General features: G+C 35.2%; 1 protein-coding gene across 3 annotated transcripts in view; it reads right to left on the bottom strand.

Moving 5' to 3' along the window:
• CNTN5 (contactin 5) overlaps positions 1-21,518 on the bottom strand; it is a 1,537,434-nt gene that overhangs the window by 35,872 nt on the left and 1,480,044 nt on the right. For all 3 annotated transcript variants that reach the window (XM_078147163.1, XM_078147162.1, XM_020996136.2), the window contains one exon: positions 16,940-17,049. In XM_078147163.1, the coding sequence (XP_078003289.1) occupies positions 16,940-17,049 (110 nt within the window). The remainder of the gene's footprint in view (positions 1-16,939; positions 17,050-21,518) is intronic.

Genomic DNA, 21,518 nt, shown 5'->3' with positions numbered 1-21,518 from the left:
ATGCATTTCTCTAATCAATAGTGATTAAGTGCATTTTTTTCATATAACAATAGATAGCTTTAATTTCTTTTGAAGAATGCCTGTTGATATCACTTGACCATTTATCAACTGGCCTTTATTTTTATAAATTTCACTCACTTCCCTATATATTTGAAAAAATGAGGGCTTTATCAAAGAAATTTGCTGTAAAATTTTTTATAGTACTTCATTGATTTGGTACCTTTTAGCAAAATGTAGTTTCCTTGATTATCTCTTTTAATTAGGTCTATTTTTGCTTTTGCTTTGTCTGACATCATGATTGCTACCTCTACCTTTTTTACTTTAGCTTAAGCATAATAGATTCTGCTTCAGCCCTTTATTTTAACTCTATGTGTCTTTCTGTTCAAGTGTGTCTTGTAAACAATGTATTTTTGGATTCTGGTTTCGAATACATTCTGCTATCTGCTTCTGTTTTATGGGTGAGCTTGTGCAATTCCCATTCACAGTTATGATTTCTAGCCATTTATTTCCCTTCTTCCTATTTTCTTCTGTTTATCCTTCTCTCTCTTTTTTTATCCTGTCCCTCCTCAAAAGTCTGTTTTGCTTCTGAACACTATCTTCCTTAATCTGCAGTCCTTTTTATCATGTCCACCCCCTCCTTACCTTTTATCTCCTCCCTGCCTATTTCCCTAATTAGTAAGATAGATTGCTATACCCAAGTGTGTGTGTGTGTGTGTGTGTGTGTGTGTGTGTGTGTGTATGTATGTGTATACACACATATTCTTCCCTCTTTGAATGAATTCTGATGAGAGTGAGGTTCAAGCATTGCTTGCCTCCTCTACCCTCCCCATTTTCACCTCCACTATGAAAGCTTTTTCTTGTACACTTCCTACTTTTCCCTTTCCCTTTCCCTAGTGCATATCTATTTTTCACTCCTTCAATTTTTTTGAGATCATCCTAACATAATTGACTCATACCCATGCTTTCTGTCTATGTAGACTCTTTCTAACTTCCCTAATAATGATAAAGCTTTTAGAAGTTACACGTGTCATTTTCCCATATAGGAAAGTAAACAGTTTACCTTTATTGAGTCCTTATGATTTCTTTTTTCTGTTTATCTTTTTATACTTCTCTTGAGTCTTGTATGTGAAAGTCAGATTTTTTTATTCAGCTTTGGTCTTTTCATCAGGAATTCTTAAAAGTCCTCAATTTCATTTAATATCCATTTTTCACCCTGAAAGATTCTACTCAGTCACTGGATAGGTTATTCTTGGTTGCAATTTTATCTCCTTTTCTGAGTAATGTATCCCAAGTCTCTGTTCCTTTAACATGGAAGCTGCTAAAATGTGATCCTGACTGTGGTTTCATTATATTTGATGTTTTCTTTCTGTATGCTTTCAATATTCTCCTTGATCTGGGAGCACTGGAATTTGGCTATAATACTCCTAAGAGTTTTCATTTTGAGATCTCTTTCAGGAGATAATTGGTGGATTCTTCCAATTTCTGTTTTGCCCTTTGGATCTAAGATAATGGGACAGTTTTCCTTGATAATTTCTAGAAACATGATTTCTAGCCTCTTTCTTTGATCTTCAGCAATTTTTTTAAACCTTTTTCATTTGGCTTAATTGGCTTTTTAAGCAGTTTTTTCTTCAGTGAATTTTTATGCCTTTTTAACCATTATGCCAATTAAGGTATTATTTTCTTCAGTATTTTTTGTGCATCTTTTACCAGGCTATTAATTCTCTTTTCATAATTTTCTTGCATCCTCACATTCCTTTTCCCAATTTGTCTTCTACCACTCATCTCTTTCCTTAGCTCTTCTAGGAATTTGTGTTTGGCTTGGATCCAATTGGAATTTTTCTTTGAGGCTTTCTTTGTAGCTGTTTTTGTCTTCTGAGTTTCTGTCTTAGTCTTTTGTACCACTGTAGTAACTTTTTATGTCAAGCTCTTTTGTTCTTGTTTGCTCATTTCCCCAACCTGTTTCTTAGCTTTGGACTTTATGTTAAAACTGGGCACTTCTCATTTGGGTTTGGGGAGGCAGTGCGCCAAGCTTTAGTTTTTTTCATGCTGTTGTTTTCAGAGCTGGGGGGTAAGCAAATTTTCAGTATTTCCAAGGTGGCATTTTCTGGGGAGGAGTGTGGTCTCTGCTCCTTTGGTCTATGCTCTGGTCTTCTTTAAGGAAATGCCTCTGCTTTCTTGCAACCACAAGCTCTAGCATTCTTTTTGGCTCTTGAACTGTGACTATATCCCCTGCTCTCCTGCAGCCACAAATGCTGGTACTCCTCTCTGCCTTGGAACTGTCACTAGGGTCCCTTGTGACCAACTGGAAGTGTTTCACTCTACCCTGGAATTGTGACCCAGAACTGCATATGGGCAATAGAGTTGCTAGCTGCGCCCAGTGCCAGCAAAGGGTCTGCTTTAATCTCTTTCTGACAGTGCAGATTATACCCCTGCAAGTCAGCAGTAGGCCTTGGGTGGAGGGGCAACTGAATCAGCTCTGGTATGGCCTCTGGAACTCTTAGCTCACAAATGGTAAAAGGGTTGGAGAACTGGTCAGAAGGAAATTACAGGAGATCCTTTGCTGACACTGGGTATAGGACTCTGTTGTATTGCCCATAGGCAGTTCTGGGTCATGGTCATAGAGCAAGGAGAAGGACAAGCAGGAGCAGGGACCCTGGTCACAGTTCTAGGGTGGAAAGGAGTACTTGATGTCTCTCAAAGATCAGAGCATAGGTCAGGAGAGCAGTGACCCCACTTTGGAAGAACTGAAACTTGCAGATCTCCAGAATAGGCAGAATGAAAAACCTGAAGTTTGGGACAGTGCTCCATCAACCTTGGTGCAGAGCCAAATTTAACATAAAGTTAAAAGTCTAGAAAAAAGCTGAGAAAATGAGCAAACATCAAAAAAAGAACCTAACCATAAAAAGGTATTATGGTGACAGGAAAGATCAAAACACAAACTCAGAAGAAGATAATGAGATCAAAGCAGTTACCTGTAAGGCCTCAATGAAAAATGTGAATTAGTCTCAGACCCTAGAAGAGCTCAAAAAGGATTTTAAAAATCAAATAAGAGAGGCAGAGGAAAAAATGGAAAAAAAAAGAAATAAGTGTGATGCAATAAAGGGTCAGCAGCATGGTAAAGGAGGCATAAAAATACTGAAGAAAATAATACCTTAAAAAATAAATACCAAAATAGGTTAAATGATAAAAGAGGCAGAAAAATAAACTGAAGAGAGGAATTCCTAAAAAAAAAAGGCTTAATTATCCAAATGGGAAAAGAAGTTCAAAAATTTACTGACAAAAAAAATCCTTAAAAAGTAAAATTGTCCAAACGGATAAGGAGGTACAAAAGTTCACTGAAGAAAATACTATCTTAAATATTAGAATTGGACAAGTAGGAGCTAACAACTCCATGAGACATCAAGAAATAAGAAAACAAAATCAAAAGAATGAAAAAATAGAAGAAAATGTGAAATATCTCATTGGGAAAAAAAAACAATTGACCTGGAAAATAGATCAAGGAGGGAAAAGTTAAGAATTGTTGTACTACCTGAAAGCCATGATCAAAAAAAAAAGAGCCTAGATATCATCTTTCAAAAAAATTATCAAGGCAAACCATTCTGACATCCTAGAACCAGAGGTTAAATAGAAACAGAAAAAAAAAATCAACCAATCACTTCCTAAAAGAAATCCCAAAATGAAAACTCCCAGGAATATTATAGCCAAATTCCAGAACTCCCAGGTCAAAGAGAAAATATTGCAAGCATCCAGAAAGAACAACTGAAATATCATGAAGCCACAGTCAGGATAACAAAAGATTTAGCAGCTTCTTCATTAAAGGATCAGAGGACTTGGAATATGATATTCTGCAGGGAAAATGAGCTAGCATTACAACCAAGGGTCATCTACCCAGCTAAACTGAATATAATCAGGGGCAGCTAGGCGGTGTAGTGGATAGAGCACAGGCCCTGAAGGAGGACCTGAGTTCTTATCTGGCCTCTGGCACTTGACACTTACTAGCAGTTTGACCCTGGGCAAGTCACTTAACCCCACTGCCTAGCCAAAACAACAACAACAACCACCACCACCACAACAACAAACCCTGAATGTAAACTTATCAACTTTCGGAGAGGGGGACAAATATTTCATGAAACTGAGGACTTTCAAAAGTTCTTGATGAAAAGACCAGAGCTGAATAGAAAATTTGACTTTCAAATACAAGACTCAAGAAAAGAATAAAGAAGTAAACTGGAAAGAGAAATCCTAAAGTATTCTATAATGTTAAAGTATTTATATCCTATTTAGGAAGATGATGCTTCTAAGTCCTAAGAACTTTTCTTTATTAGGGCAGTGAGAAGGAGTGTACGCAGACAAAGGGTATAGGTGTGAAATGACTATGGTAAGATGATATTCAAGAAAATAAATAAGAAAAGGGATGCATTGGGAGAGGATGGAAGGGAGAGGTAGAATGGAATAAATTATATGACATAAAAGAGGCATGGCAGTCAAAGTTTGTCTCTTACTCTCATAGCAATTGACTCAAAGACAGAATAATATACTAACTCAGTTGGCTATAGAAATCTATCTTACCCTACAAGGAAGCAAGTGGGGAGGGGAATGATGGAAGTGTGTGTATGGGGATCTGATAAAAGCGGGGGGGGCAGACAGGGGAATGGTGGTGGTTAGAAGCAAAACAATTTTGAGGAGGGACAAAATGAAAGGAGAGAGAAAGAAGCATAAATAGGTGGAAAAAACAGGATGGAGGGAAATAAATTAATCATAACAATGAATGCAAATAGGATTAACTGATCCATAAAACAGAAATGGATAGCTTAGTGGCTTAAAAACCAAAATCCTACTATATGCTGTTTCATATTTGAAGCAGAGAGACATAGAGTAAAGGTAAAGGGCTGGAGGAGAATCTATTATGCTTCAGCTGAAGTAAAAAAATCAGGGGTAACAATCATGTTCTCAGACAAAACAAAAGCAAAAATAGATCTAATTAAAAGAGACAAGTAGAGAAACTATATTTTGCTAAAAGGTACAATAGAAAATGAAGTAATATCAATATTAAGCATATATGTACCACATGGTGTAAGCACTGAAATTCTTAAAGGAAAAAGTTAAATGAGTCATAGGAGAAAATAGCAAAAGCATATTAGTTGGGGACCTCAACTTGCTTCATTCAGAACTAAATAAATTTAACAAAAAAAAAACAAGAAAGAAGTTAAGGAAATAAATAAAATCTTAGAAGAGTTAGATATGATTGACCTCTGAAGAAAACTGAATGGGAATAGAGAGGTATATACCCTTTTCTCAGAAGTATATGGCACCTACACAAAAATTGTCCACAAAATAGAGTACTGAAATTTCACAATAAATGCAAAAAAGCACAAATATTGAATGCAGCCTTCTCATGTCATAATGTTCAATAAAGGACTGTGGAAAAATAGAATAAAAATTAATTGGAAACTAAATAATCTAATCCTAAAGAATGGGTGGGTCAAAACAAATCATAGAAAAAAATAATAATTTCATTAAAGAGAATAACATCAATGACACAAAAATACCAAAATTCACAGGATGCTGCCAAAGGAGTACTTAGGGGAAAAATGTATATGTCTAAATGCTTATACTAATAACACACAAAAAGAACAGATCAAGAAATTTTGCATGCAACTAAAAAAATAAACTAGAAAAAGAACAAATTAAAAATCCCCACTTAAACACCAAATTAGAAATCCTGAAAATCAAGAGAGATTAATAAAATTGAAAGTAAGGAAACCATTGAACTAATCGTTAAAATTATTAGCTAGTTTTATGGGAAAAAACCCCAATAAAATAGACAAACCATTGGTTAATTTGATTTAAATAAAAAGAAAGAGGAAAACCAAACTACTAGTATCAAAAATGAAAAGGGTGAATTCACCAGCAATGAAGAGGATATTAATGCAATTATTTGGATATATTGTCCAATTACATACCAATATATCTAACAATCTCAGTGAAATGGATGAATATTTTAAAAAAAGTATAAACTGCCCATATTAAAAGAAGAAGAAATAAAATACTTAAATAACCCTATCTTGGAAAAAGAACTTGAATTAGCCATCAATGAGCTCCCTAAGAAAAAAATCCCCTGTACCAGATGGATTCTCAAGTGAATTCTATCAAGCATTTAAAGAACAATTAATTCCAATACTGTATAAACTATTTGGGAAAATATGCAAAGAAGGAGTCCTACCAAATTCCTTTTGCAACACAAATATGGTGTTGATACCTAAACCAGGAAGAGCAAAAACAGAGGAGGAAAACTATAGAACAATTTCCCTAATAAATATTGATGCAAAAATTTTAAATAAAATACTAGCAAGGAGAATACAGCAATATATTTCATGGATCATACATTATGACCAGGTGGGATTTATAGCCCGAATGCAGGGCTGATTCAACATTAGGAAAACTATCAGAATAATTGGCCATATGTATAACAAAACCAACAGAAATCATATGATTATCTCAATAGATGAAGAAAAAGTTCTTGACAAAATATAACCCTCATTCCTATTAAGAACACTAGAAAGTATATGAATAAATGGAACTTTCCTTAAAATGATAAGTAATAACTATCTAAACTTCAGCAAACATTATATGTAATACGGTTAAGCTAGAAGCCTTCCCAGTAATATCAGTGGTGAAGCAAGGATGCCTGTTATCATCACTAGGGTTCAATATTTTACAAGAAATGTTAGCAATAGCAATAAGAGAAGAAAAAGAAATAGAAAGAATTAGCATAGGCAATGAGGAAAAAATAACTATCACTCTTCACAGATGACGTGATGGTATACTCAGAGAATCCTAGAAAATTATTAGCTAAGGGACTAGTTGAAATAATTAACAACTTTAGCAAAGATGCAAGATATAAAATAAACCCACATAAATCACTAGCATTTCTATATATTAACAACAAAGTCCAGTAGCAAGAGGTAGAAAGAGAAATTCCATTTAAAACAACTGTAAACAATATAAAATACTTGAAGACCTACCTGCCAAGACAATTACAAAACACTTTGCACACAAATAAAGTCAGATCTAAACAATTAGAAAAACATCAATTGCTCATGAGTAGGCCAAGCTAATATAATAAAAATGACAATTCTACCTAAATTAATTTACTTGTTAAGTGCCATACCAAACTACCAAAAATTATTTTATAGAGCTAGAAAAAATAATAACTAAATTCATCTGGAAGAACAAAAGTTCAAGAATATCAAGGGAATTATTGAAAAAAAAATATGATGGGAGGTAGCCTAGCTATATTACATCTCAAACTGTATTACAAAATGGTAATCCCCCAAAAAATCTGGTGCCGGCTAAGAAATAGCATGGCAGATTAGTGGAATAGATTAGGTACACAATAGACAGTAGTAAATTAATACGACAATCTAATGTTTGGTAAATACAAAGATCCTAGGTTTGGCAAGAAGAACTCACTGTCTGACAAAAAGTACTAGGAAAACTAGAAAGCAGTTTAGTAAAAATTAGGTATAGACTAACATTTCATATCATATAACAAGACAAAGTCAAAATGGGTCATGATTTAGACATAAAGGATGATTCCATAAAGAAATCAGAAATAATTTACCTATCAGATTTATGGGTAAGAGAAAAAATTATGGCAAGAGATAGAAAGTATTATGAGATATAAATAAATAATTTTGATTATATTAAATTGAAAAGTTTTTGTACAAACAAAACTAATGCAGCTAAGATCAGAAAGAAAGCAAAAAGCTAGAATTGTTTTTTTTTTATAGGAAGTGTCTCTGATAAAGGACTCATTTCTCAAGTACATAGAGAATTGTGTCGAATTTATAAGAATACAAAGTCATTCCCTAATTGATAAATGGTCAAAGGATATTAGCAGGTAGTTTTCAGATGAAGAAATCAAAGCTACCTATGGTCATATAAAAATGCTCTAAATCACTATTGGTTAGAAAAATGCAAATCAAAACAACTCTGAGGTACTAACTCACACCTATCAGATTGTTTAACATAACAGAAAAGGAAAGTGATAAATGTTGGAGGGGGTGTCAGAAAATTGAGACACTAATGCACTGTTGGTGGAATTGTGAACTGATCCAACCATTCTGGAGAGCAATTTGGAACTATTCCCATAAGTCTATAAATCTGTGCATACCCTTTGAGCCAGCAATACCACTACTATGTCTGTATCCCAAAAAGATTAAAAAAAGAAAAAGGACTTATAAATACAAAAATATTTATAGCAGCTCTTGTTTTAGTGGCAAAGAATTGGAATTTGAGGGGTTACCTATCAGTTGAGGAATGGCTGAACAAGTTGTGGTACATGATTGTAATGGAATAACCATGGTCTTTCTAGCTTCGAGGGCAGCTCTCTATCTATTGCACTTTGTCTACTTCTCACAACTGCAACAAAATCATGGCAGAGCCAAGATGGTGGGTAAAGGCAGCAACCTAGCTGAACTCTCCCAACATTCCCCACTAAACAATTTTTATTTTAAGTAATTTTAAAATTTTTTTCTAATTACATTTAAGAACAATTTTTAACATTTAAAAAAAAATCAGTTCCAAATTTTTTCTTACCTCTCCCCTCCCCAAGATGGTAAGCAATTCAGTAGAGGTTATATATGTGCAATCATGCAAAATATATTTCCATATTTGTCACATTGTAAAAAAAAATAGACAAAAATGAAAAAAAATAAAGAAAGTGAAATTACTAGGCTTCAATCTGCATTCAGACTCCACCAGTTAATTTTCTGGGGGTGAATAGCGTTTTTTTAAATTTAAAAAAAAATTTATCATGTGTTTTTAAAACTTTGGGTTACAAATTTTCTCCCTTCCTCCCTCCCCACCCACCCTCATTGAAAAGGCAAGTATCTGGATACAGATTATAGATGTGTAGTCATGTAAAACACTTCCATAGTAGTCATGTTGTGAAAAACTAAGTATATTTCCCTTCATCCTATCCCACCCCTCATTTATTCTATTCTCTCTTTTGACCTTGTCCCTCCTCAGAAGTGTTTGCTTCTGATTATCCCCTCCTCCAATCTGCCCTCTTCTCTATCAACCCCCTGCTCTCTTGTCCCCTTCCCCCCTTATTTTCCTGTAGGATAAGATAGATTTCCATACCCAATTGAGTGTGTATGTTATTCCCTCTTTAAGCCAAATCCTATGAGAAAAAGATTCACTAGATTCCCTCTCACCTTCCCCCATTTTCCCTCCACTGTAAAAGCCTTTTCTTGTCTGTTTCATGTGATATAATTTGCCCCATTCTACTTCTCCCTTTCTCCTTCTCCCAGTATAATCCTCTCTCACCCCTTAATTTTACTTTCCAGGTATCACCCCTTCATCTTCAACTAACCCTGTGCCCTCTATCTATCTATCTATCCATATAATTTTTTTTCCCTCCCACTCACCTAATACCAACAAAGGACTCATGAGTTACAAATATCATCTTTCCATGCAGGAATGTAAAAAGTTCAACCTTAATAAGTCTCTTATGATTTCTCTTTCCTGTTTACCTCTTTCATGTTTCACTTGTGTCTCGTATTTGAAAGTCAGATTTTATATGCAGCTCTGGTCTTTTCCTCAGGAATGCTTAAAATTCCCCTATTTCACTGAATGACCATTTTTTTACCCCGAAGGACCATACTCAGTTTTGCTGGGTGGGTGATTCTTGGTTGTAATCCTATCTCCTTTGGTCTCTGGAATGTCAATACTCCATGGCCTCCGGTCCCTTAATGTAGAAGTTGCTAAATCTTGTGTTATCCTGATTGTGTTTCCACAATACTTGAATTGTTTCTTTCTGGCTGCCTGCAATGTTTTTCTCCTTGACCTAGGAACTCTGGAATTTGGCTACAATATTCCTAGGAGTTTTACTTTGGGGATCTCTTTCAGGAGGTGATTGGTGGATTCTTTCAATTTCTATTTTGCCCTCTGGTTCTAAAATATCAAGGCAGTTTTCCTTGATAATTTCTTGAAAGATGATGTCTAGGCTCTTTTTTGATCATGGCTTTCAGATAGTCCAATGATTTTTAAATTCTCTCTCCTGGATCTATTTTCCAGTTCAGTTGTTTGGTGAATAGCATTTTCATCACAAGTCCTTTGGAATTGTCTTGGATCACTATATTGCTGAGAATAGCTAAGTCATTCATGGTTGATCATTTTACAATGTTGCTGTTACTATGTACAATGTTCTCCTGGTTCTGCACACTTCACTCTATCAATTCATACAAGTCCTTCCAGGTTTTCTGAAAGCGTCGTTTATCACTTCTTTTAGCACAATAGTCTTACCTCTGACATAAACTGGCCATATGATCCTAGGCAAGTCATTTAATCTCTTAGTGATTAGGCCAGAGGGTAGCCTGACTCACTACTCCAACTCCAGAACCAAATTAAAATGTATTTGGGAAATATTTATCAAAATAAATAAAAATGTAATAGAACAGAGACAATGCTTATATGTGGTTTTCTAAGTCAATATATGGTCAAAATGTATCCTCATATGTGGTTTAGTGGCCCCTTTTCAATTTGAGTTTGACACTACTGATCTGGGCAAATTTAAAGATTATAAATTGCTGAATAGTTGCCTAGCTACATTGTCAGAGGAAGTTTCCTTATCTAGGAGTTCCCTTTAGCAATGAAATCACAGGTCTAGTCCCCATTGTATGTGGATACCAGTATTGTAGCTATATGCACATTAGCAACTCTATAGCTAGTGATAGTACTGTATTTATTCAACCTCCTTTAAAAAAAAGTAGCTTTCTTACCACTCTATCCTTAATTATCACCTCATTATTCCTATTCTTTCCCTGCTCTCTACCTCTTCTCTCATAGGGATGAAGGAAGAGAAGGAAAAATGTAAAAGGTTACTCTTTCTCTTCCTGCTTCTCATCTTAACAAAAAGGAAACCTTGCTCTGCTTTTATGTGGATATTTTCACAGATGATAGAAAACTTATGAAATTATACTTTTCTCTGGAAAGATATCTAGGATTATGCAATACTGATTATGATGATAGTAATAATACCCAAAGAAGGCTTTCCATTAGTAGGTTGAATATTGCAATTAAACCCAGCAATTTATTAGTGTCGCCAACTGAAATAGACTTTTTAGTTTAGATGTAGCTGATCAGCATTTCTTCTAGAAACCTATGTGCTAAGTGAATATTATCCATTTTTCATCTTCCACAAAGTTCTACCAGAGGTCCTCCTAATTGCACAGAGGGTCATCCTCTATTGTCAAAAGCTTTCTCTGTGCTTTCTCAGGTTCTACCATGTTGGAAGGACTTTTAGGTAGGTACCAGCAAAATCTGAGTCTGCTGTTCAACAAAGCTCAGAGGGGTTCATTTCTAGTAGAATGGCATTGGATGATGAATTTTTTTGATCATGATATTCCATAAAACTATGAAAAAATTTTAAAAAAGACCTCATTCCTGTTCTAAAGTAACTTATAGTTTGGATTATTTGTGGGCAGATGTGGTGGAGGAAAGATAATCACATAAAATTTTATGAAAGAAGTTAGAATATAATTTAGTGCTTGAAGAAAGTTCCACCAGAAGTTTGAGGAGAATTTACTTTTAATTGGTGGGATCAAGGTTGATTTCATAGTATCTCAACTGGAACCTGAAAGAAGAGAAGGATTTCTAAAAGCAAAGATGTGAAGGGAGACTATTTTTGGCAAGGGCTTGACTTATTGTAGAATGAATTTAGTGGTATGTTGGAAATGTATGTTATGGAGTCATCTTATAGAGAACACTGAAAGCCATACTAAAGAATCTGCATTTTATTAAATAGCCAGTGAGTAGCTACTAATAGTTTTTGAGTGAAGGAGTGACAAGATCAGACTTCTGCACTAGAAGGATTGTTTGGCAGCTATATGAGAGGTATTATTGGAAGGCCAAATGGGATTGGAGGAGGAGAGACCTTCTTGGGGGGCATTCCAATAAGCTAGGAGACTGTTAATAAAGGACTGAACAAGTATAGTAGCAGCAGCAAAAGAGTGAAGGGAATGCAAGAAATATTGTGGAACTAGAATTGGTAGGACTTGGCAACTAATTGAATGTGAAGGATGGAGGCTGATCTTGCTATCAAGAGAAATATTGAAGTTAGTAAGGGGTGTGGGTATGGAAATGATGAATCCCAGTTTGTTTTGAGTCTGAGATATTGGTGAGATATGAATGGGTGAGGATCTTCAAGAGTTAGTTTAAAATTTGAGATGGGTAATCAGAGAAAGGGTTGAGTCCAAAGACAAGAGAATTTGAGTCATTTGTATTTCAGAATTCAAGGAAGTCAACAAAAGATCATCTGCAACAGATCCAATTCTAGAACTTCTTGGCCCTTAGGAAACCATTCTTCAATTTGATCTTTTCACAGGGCATCACACAAGTAGGACAGCCCATGCAAGGTCATGGATTTTGTAGTGTGGTATGTGAGGAACATTGAATGGGTCAGTGCAGCTAGATTATAGAGTAAATGGAGAACTATAAATTTTAAGAAGACTGGAAAGGAAAGAAAGAGCTAGGTTGTGAGGAGCTTTCAATGCCAAGTAGAGGGCCTTCTACTTGATCTTGGAAGTAATAGGGACTCACTGGAATTAAGAAAGGAGTTGCTATAGTCAGATCTGCTCTTAAAGAAAATCACCTGTACAGCAGAGTAGAGGTTGGATTGGCTGAGGAGACATGAAGAAGGGAAAATAATTAGAATGCTGTTTGAATAATCTAGACAAGAGGGGCGAGGGCCCATATTAGGGTAGTGGCTATGTGAGTAGAAAGAAAGGGACTTATATGTGATGTCATTAAGGTAGAAATGACTAGATTGGACAAAATATTAGATATGTAAAATGAGTGAGGGCAAGGAGTCAGAATGACAGATTGGTATTGCCCTTTATAATAATAAGAAAGTTTAGTGGAGAGAAATGTCTGGGAGATAAGATAATGAGTTCTATGTTGGACATATTCAATTTTATATGCCTATGGGACAAACAGTTTGAGATGTCCAGAAGGTGGCTAGTTATATGGGACTGGCACTCAGAAGAAATAATAGGGCTGGGCATATAGATCTGGGAATCATTTGCTTAGGTATGATAAATGAACCTATAGGAGCTGATGACCTCTGAGGACCAAATGAGCCATCACACAGCAGCAAAAGAGTGAAGGGAATGCAAGAAACATTGTGGAACTAGCATTGATAGGACTTGGTAACTACTTGGAGGCAAAAGAAAAGAGAGCCTAGGATAAAGCCTTGAAGGATATCCAAGATTACAGGCATGATGAAAATCTAGCAAAGGAGATGAAGGAGTGGCCATACAATTAGGAGAACTAGGAGTGAATAATGTCATGAAAATATATAGAGGAATAAGTATCTATAGGAGATAGTGATCAAAAGTGTCAAAGGTTTCAGTAAAGATAAAGATTGAGAAAAAGATATTAACCATCTTCATATATCTTTAGAGTTTTTGTATGGAAGAAATTAGACCTGACCTCAGAGGACAAAGCTAGAAGTTACAGGGAGGCAGATTTTGAGTCTATATGTGGAAGAACTTTCAAGCAATAAGAACTGCCTTCAAATGTAATAAGCCTCCTAGCTTTTGAGTAGAGGCATTAGTTAACTTCTCCACTACTAGGCGTTTTCAATCAGAGGTCAGATATATGGATGTTGTAAGTTGGCTTCGTGGTTTGGATTGTCATCATTGTTTCATTTTTCAGGCATGTCCAATTCTTTATGACTCCATTTGGGATTGGCAAAAATACTGGAGTGGTTTGCCATTTCCTTCTCTAGCTCATTTTGCAGATGATAAACTGAGGGAAACAGGATTAAGTGACTTGCCCAGGATCACACAGCTAATAAGTGTCTGAGGCCAGATTTGAACTCAGGAAGATGAATCTTCTTGACTTCAGGCCCAGCATTCTATCTACCTGATTTAGGTTAGACCAGATGATATCCAGGATTCTTTCAAATTCCAAGTTTCTGATTCATAATTTTTTTCCTGGGACATTTTATAAGATTTATGATTCATATAATTATATATGATTCATATAATTCATATGATTCATATAATTATTCATAAGGACACAGCTAACCCTATGAATAAGCTACATCAACAGCTTCTTATGTGGTTTAATTTTAAGAGCATAGAGATCACATTCTCCTCAAAATAGTTCACCTCCCTCTGTTGTTATCTGTAGAGATTCATTCTTCTGATTCATGTTTTTGTCTTCTAAGATAAGATTTTCTTAGAAAAGGTATCACATTAACTGTTGTTACTCAATTAGATCCTAGTGAAATAAGATCTGGAAAGGATCTTAGGGATCATCGTGTCCATTTTATAAATGAGGAAAATAAAATCCAGAGAAGAGATGGGACTTGCTCAAGGTGAAACAGATGATAAATAGTCTAACTTGAACTTTAAGTCTCCTTTGTGCTTATTATCAAATTCTTTTTTGAGAACTGCTTTTAATAATGTAGAAATGATGAGGTCAGTAGTTATCAGAGGAGAGAGATGGGGACATGGGAAAAAAATGAACAGAAGGGGAGGAACATTGAAATTAGATACTTCATTGTTTTGCTTAACACGTGCCTTGATTAAAATTACATCCCTGTCATATGTTGCAAAAGTAATTGGTATTTAGTTTTTAACTTGTATTTGAAAATAGTATTTGTCTTAGGTGTGGGGCCAATTTGGGTGTATTGAACAACATTTTGTAGTTTAGCTAACAAATCAATGCCTCTATGGTCCCAGAATTCTGTTCATGTTCTGTTCTGTTCCTGTGAGCTTTTAGTTCATCTCTTGAGGCTGTTTTCTCTTTGCTTGGGATGAGTTGTCAATTTGATACATGTCCAGTTGAAATATTCCCAGCACAAATTCTTTTCTGTAAGGTCCCAGCTTTTGGACATGAACATGATAAGGGAATACAGGGACTGGGTATTCAAAAAGGGTGTAGTGTCTGACATAAACAAATAGAACATACTATCCAGTTACTGAAGATGATGGACTGAGGCAGGATTTATAAATAACACAAACACATGGTTCAGATATTTAACTGCTTCCTAAGAGCCTTGTCATGGAAGTATTAATAGTCACACACACAATCTTCATTATTGCTGCTATCAAAGAGTGCTAACTGCATATTAATCAAGAAGTTATTTGCAACCATCTTAATCATATCTTAACACATATAAATATATATGCATGTAAACATATGTATATTTGTATATAGACATATATATATAAACATATATGATAAATTGCTTCTAGGACATGTAAAATAAAATGGAAAAATGATTTAATACAATATATAGTTTCCAGGATATATATTTCTATCTATCTATCCATCCATCTACATACATATATCCATATCCACATATGTGTATATACACATGTATACATATATGTAATTTCTAGGATACACATATCCTGGCAATTAATTTAGAATATAAGCAGAGTAAATAATGGATATCTTGTATAAGGAGAAGGTTTTTCACTGAAATCTGATTTTTTTAAAAAATGAGAAATTGAAATTAAGTCAGATTTAAAAATTAAAAATTAAAAAATTGGTAGGATGATGATTTGTCTGTATTTTTTCCTTTCTTCTTTGTGTGATACTAATAACAATACTTTCTCACTTTTGAATAGTGTGCTTGCAGTTTGTAAAGATACTTTCATTTTTTTATGTCATTGACCTTCACAGCAACACTCTGAGGTAGGCAGGGCAGGTAGCATTATCCCCGTTTTATAAAAATGAGGAAAATGAAACAGTCATCATAATAACTGATATTTACAAGGTCTTTAAAGATTGCAAAGCACTTCACAGACATTATCTCATTTGAATATCACAAAACCCTGTGAGCTAGACACTACAGATATTATCATTCCCATTTTATAGATGAAAAAACAAAGTTTGTGAGGAGTCTTGACCGTATGTGTTAGAGGTGAGAAGTGGAGGCAAGTCTTCTTGACTCCAGCACACTATTCAGTACATATTGTACTGTGATTACTCATGGTCATAGAGCTAATTAGTACCCTTTTCACAATACCACTCTGCATTCATTCATGACTTTGATCTCATAAGACAAGATGAAGGACTTCAATGAATTAACAATTCATAAATGAAGAGTACTACTGATATTCATTATAGGAACCCAGCAAGTTCCTTAAGAGTGGGGACTATTTCATTTTTGCATGTATAAACACAGAACCTAATACAGAGTTGGCACATAAAGGTGCTTTGTAAATGCTTGATCTATCTATCTATCTATCTATCTATCTATCTATCTATCTATCTATCTATCTATCTATCATCTTCTAGTTTTTGTGAAGGCTGACTTTTTTAAGTTGATGCCATAGAATTTATGAAAAACATGATTTTGAGGTGGGTAGAATACTTTTTAATGAAGTAGAAAGATTCATGAGAAAAAAAATCCATTTGGACTCCATAAAACAAATATTGATCTCTTAAATTTTCTGTGCCACCCCTGGAAATTCAGTATTGGAGGTGAGCTCTGCAAAGACAGTGAGAGGATAATTTTGTGCTTATAAAATTTAATCAATGGGATTGACATATGACATATGTATATTTTTGACCATCTCTGCCAATCTCTGTACCACTTACTGTGGTATATCTATAGGAGTTTGAGGGATTGTGTTACCTCCTTTGATGATGTTCTGGATTTTGTTGAGATTTCATAATAATAATAATAACATACAATAATAATAATCTATATGAGCTTAATCTAGATATAAGCTATATTGTCTATGTCAATAAAATAGGAACATTTCTTCTATGAAGGCATTTTTTTTCTTTAACATATAGCCATTTTACATTAGGGATACAATTCTGTTGAAGTTTAACAAAACCACACTTTTAGGAGAATGCTATGCCTGTAAAAACAACAAAGTTTACTGTTCTGGTATTCTGTTCATACCTCAAATCCCTGTGGTCTTCCTGGACTCTCTTTAATATGTTTCCATGCAACAAGAATCTCAGATACAGACAAACTTGTAGCCTTGACATCTGTAGGAGCAGCACTGGGTTCTGTATTAAGAAAAATAGAAATAATAAACCTCCACTGGAACAAGTCATATCTTTCACAGTACTGCAAGAGAACCTGTCATAGACATCCTACATTGTACTGTACTGCTTGAAATAAAGCATCATATTTACTGCAAAAAAAAAAAACCCTCAAGAACCATGAGATTAAAAGAATGATCTTTACTGGATTGCTACGTATGTGTCATGTTTCATCAACATCTTCTTTTTGGCAAGTTTAGGAAGGCAAATGAGTCTTATTTCCTTGGATTGGCTGATAAATCAATCACTGGATGAAGCAAACTAATTGTTGAACTCATCTGTATCAGAGAAAGTATATTTTTGCCAGAAGACTTCTCTGATTGCAGGGAATAGGATTCTCCCTGTAGTATACATATAGTTCATTATTTGACACCTGAAAATCACCAGGAGAGAGGTATTGTTATCAGAGCACCAAAATGGTGCCATGGTTTTATGTTTGTTTGTTTATTTTTTACTAGAGAAGTAGGTATGAACATCAATAGGAAGATTTTGAAAGCTCTAATTAATTATTTCAACAACTTTGTGAAATAAGGAGTATTGAAAATTCTGTTTCTTTACAGGTAGAGAACCCAAGAATTGGGTTATGTCTTTATGAACTTAAATCTTTTAACCAAACTCACTAGTCATATAACTGGTTGGGTCAGTTACATAACCAATTTGAATGATACTTTTGAATCGAGAGAAACATTTCTTTGAAGTTTGACTTTTTAATTGTTCTAAAATTCCTTGATTTACATAAAATTGTAATATAGGGATCTAGATAGATACTAAACACGAACTAGGCATTAATAAAGGTGAAGAATCATTAAGTTTTAGACTTAGAGCTGGAAGGAAACTTAGACGTCATCTGAGCCAACTTTATCACATTAGCAAACCCACGACAGCTCATTGAGGGGAGGTGACTTGACAAAGGTCACAAGAGTAGCAAGGAAAAGATCCAGGATTCAAATCCAGGACCTCTGAATTCAAATCAGCACAAACATCCAATATTTAATAAAATGATTACAATAATATTTCATTAAATAGAAAAAATTCTCTAGTATTTAACTGATCTTTTTGTAAAATTACTTGTTTTATATATAAAAAAAGCAATGGGCAATCCACAACCTTTTTTCAGAAATACATCTATGCTGCGAAATACTATCTCCCTCTTCAAGTTGTACATGTCAGCACAGTCATCCAGAGGATGCTAAGCCTCATCACAGAGAATCACAGTGCTCACTCATTGAAGGAACTTATATGTTTGTGGAATTGAACTGAATTGCATCAGGCAGTGATTCAACTGGTTGAAAGCAAACAAATCAGTCAATTTATTGCTTTCTCTACACAATGCAGGAGGAGTTGGACTTTATCCATTAATTAGCTGGCTACTTTTGGCATAGTATAACACATAACCTTAGCAGAAGGGCCCACATTTAAATTACTAATTGTTGGTTTTCAATGTCTTACCCAATAAAATATTTCTTCTCTATCAGATCCAAAGAAATATGTCATGAATCATGGTATTTTAAAGCTTGGCACTGACTTTTAAGACATGTCTATGATGAGTAGGAAACAATCCCAAAGGTCTCAGTGCTGCTGCACAGACCTACCCTTTAATTCTTTCTTACATTTTGTGACTTTTCTCAATAATTTCAGAAGGAGACCTGTGGTTTCTGATTGGCATCCGTCAGTGAGTGCATTTTGGTTTTGGTTGTATTCTCTATGAGGAACGTTGAGTTTCTGGTTCTGCCACTGCTACAATGGATGCCAAGTACATTACAAACATGGTTCAGATTGAAATGAGAGAATAAAGGCCAAATTTTAGTTCTGTCAACAGAGGCAAAAATAAATTGAAAGCGTGTGACAACCCAATAACCAGTGAAAATATTGATGACCCCCAGACACCACTGACAAGAGCTCAAGCTGTTCTGTGGAAACTCAGTGTGGTCTATGGAAAACCTCCAGGGATGAGTGATCTCTAAATTAGGTGGTAGCATTTCATCATGATCCTCAAACAATATCAAACAATGGCTTCTTGTGGTTGTTCTCTTTTCTATTGGAGGGCAGATACAGATGAACTGGAGGTCCTGTGAAAAACCTTCTACAGTTTTCTGTATCAACATTATCATCAGTTTAGGCAACTTATGATCTTTGGTACAGAAAACTCCTGGTAAAGACCTCTCTCCACCAATACAGATTGGCCCCTACTCTGCAACTTGTTAGAGTTGTCTGCCAGCACAAGTGACTTGTTCAGGGCCACACAGCCTGTATATATCAGTGGGAATCTGGGGCTCTACTTGAACTCAAGTCTTCTTGACCCCAAGTTTGGCTCTTTCTCCACCACTCTACCCTGCTACTCTTGGTTTTCTGCCTCATTTGTCTAAAAAAAGTAAAAAGTTAGGCTATACTCAAAGAAGCCTGTTAAGGAGCTTTTTCAAAAGTACATGTTAAGGAGTTCGTTTAGATGATTACTGAATAGGGCTTTTTCCTTGAGGCAAAGTCCAGAATAAAACCACATGCTATGCCAAATCAAAATTGTTTGGCAAACATATTCACATGTATATCATTTGTCCTATGCTTAGAGAGTCATTTCTATTTGCCATAATTGTGATTACACTTTCTTCCATCCTCTGAATGTGTTACTTAACATTGTTACTGTTTCCATGTTTTTTTCCTGCACTATTTGTGCATCTTTTGACAGGAAAAAGCATCTACAAGGAGCTTCTACTTGTGGTCCATGTTTAAAACCCTGATCAGGAGATCTACAATATTCCTTTTACACACACACACACACACACACACACACACACACACAGAGAGAAACAAACCTGTTACTTAATCACATCTAGGTTATTCCATCTCACTAGCAAGTGAAAGGAAATGATGGAGTTTTAAAGTGAGTACACCCTGATCTACAGTATTTAAGATCTGATTCCTTCTAACAGGAATCCTATTTTGAATATGATTTTCTATTCCATAAATACACTGCCTTTCCTCAGACTGCAGTGCTAAGATGTGTGTATTAAATGCTTCCTCTTATTTTTATATTTTAAAAGCACTATGTCCTTGTTAAAGAAGATTAAAGAGGGATTAATAATTTCAGAAGTACAAAATGGTTGCTTGGGTGGCTGTCTCATTTTCTTATTGTAAAGGTGAGAATATTTCTTAAGAGTTTTAACTAATGAAAATTTAAGTAATTCTCAAATAGAAGCAAAGTGTGTGTGTGTGTGTGTTTCAAATGAACTATTTTCAGAAAAAGCAGTCATTTAGTTTAGGGCTTTTGGACTCCTTATTTGGACCAGGTATGTGCTAATCAGTTCTCCCAAAAGCAATTTCTGCTGTCCCTCAAGCTTTCTGGCAGGTTCTAAATGAGCTGAAGCTCAATTGAAGCAACAGAAAGGTAGTTTTTATTTGTTCAGCCTTTCCTCAGACACAGGCGTATTTTTGCCCAAATGAGAATCTTCACTATGTTACAAATGGCACCAACCATGTTGCTTCCTGAAATTTCAGTTGTGCTACTTTGGTACATGGGTGAAAATTCCTACCTGAATAGAACTGACCAAAGAGTACCTAAACTTTGGCTATTGCTTTGAGTTGGATTTATTTGTTCTGAGAAGATGCCCAGGATGGCTGATGGTAATCTCTCACCGTTTTACCCCTGCCCCACCCTGTTTTCCCAATCTTTTTTATCTGAGGACTAGAGGAAGCACATAGAACATTTCCTACTCTTATTGCCCAGCCTCTTTCTAATAACTGACAGACAAAAGAGTAGCAAGATGGAGGAAGGAAGAAGAAAGGAGAAATAATGTCTGAGATATATAATGCTTTCTTTCTTTTATCTATTTCCTTTTTTCTTTTTCTTTTTCATTCTACCCTTTTCTTCTTACCCTTTGAGATCTCCTAACCTTATAACCAACACTTTCTATATTTTGCTGGCAATCATCCAATCAGAAGTAGTCTGGGCCAATAGTCTAGCCTGTATTGAATTGTTCTTGGGGAATCCCATCAATTTTTCTTGCTGCCATTTTGTGGTCTATGTCATCATTCTGTACCAAGCTGGCATGCTGTAGTTTCTTTCAGGCTCCCTCAAAAAAGTTTTCCATCTATTCATAGAATCAGATTTAAAGGTGGAAGGGACTTCAGAGGATATCAAGTCTATTTTAGGACCTGAAAGACAGAGGCCACTCTCTCATTTTACAGAAGAGGAAACTGAGGCCCAAAGAAGTCCAGTGACTTCTTTACCACACAAGTAGTAAGTGTTCAGAAGTGGGATTTAAACTCGGGTCCTCTGACTCCAATGACACTGTGGGTTCTATTACACCATGCTGCTTTTCTGTACTACTGACTCTCAAGCATTATCATGGGTCCTACCTGCCCTATTCCTCTCACTGTGAATAGAAAACATCATGGTATGTGAGTACAAGTTTGGGAGCATATTTCTTAGGTTACAT

This window comes from Phascolarctos cinereus, unplaced genomic scaffold (genome assembly GCF_003287225.1).
Source record: "Phascolarctos cinereus isolate Bilbo 61053 unplaced genomic scaffold, phaCin_HiC Scaffold_726;HRSCAF=1367, whole genome shotgun sequence".
Classification (NCBI taxonomy): Eukaryota; Metazoa; Chordata; class Mammalia; order Diprotodontia; family Phascolarctidae; genus Phascolarctos; species Phascolarctos cinereus.
The sequence above is the reverse complement of the archived record's forward strand: the minus strand, read 5'-3'. Positions and strand labels throughout refer to the sequence as shown.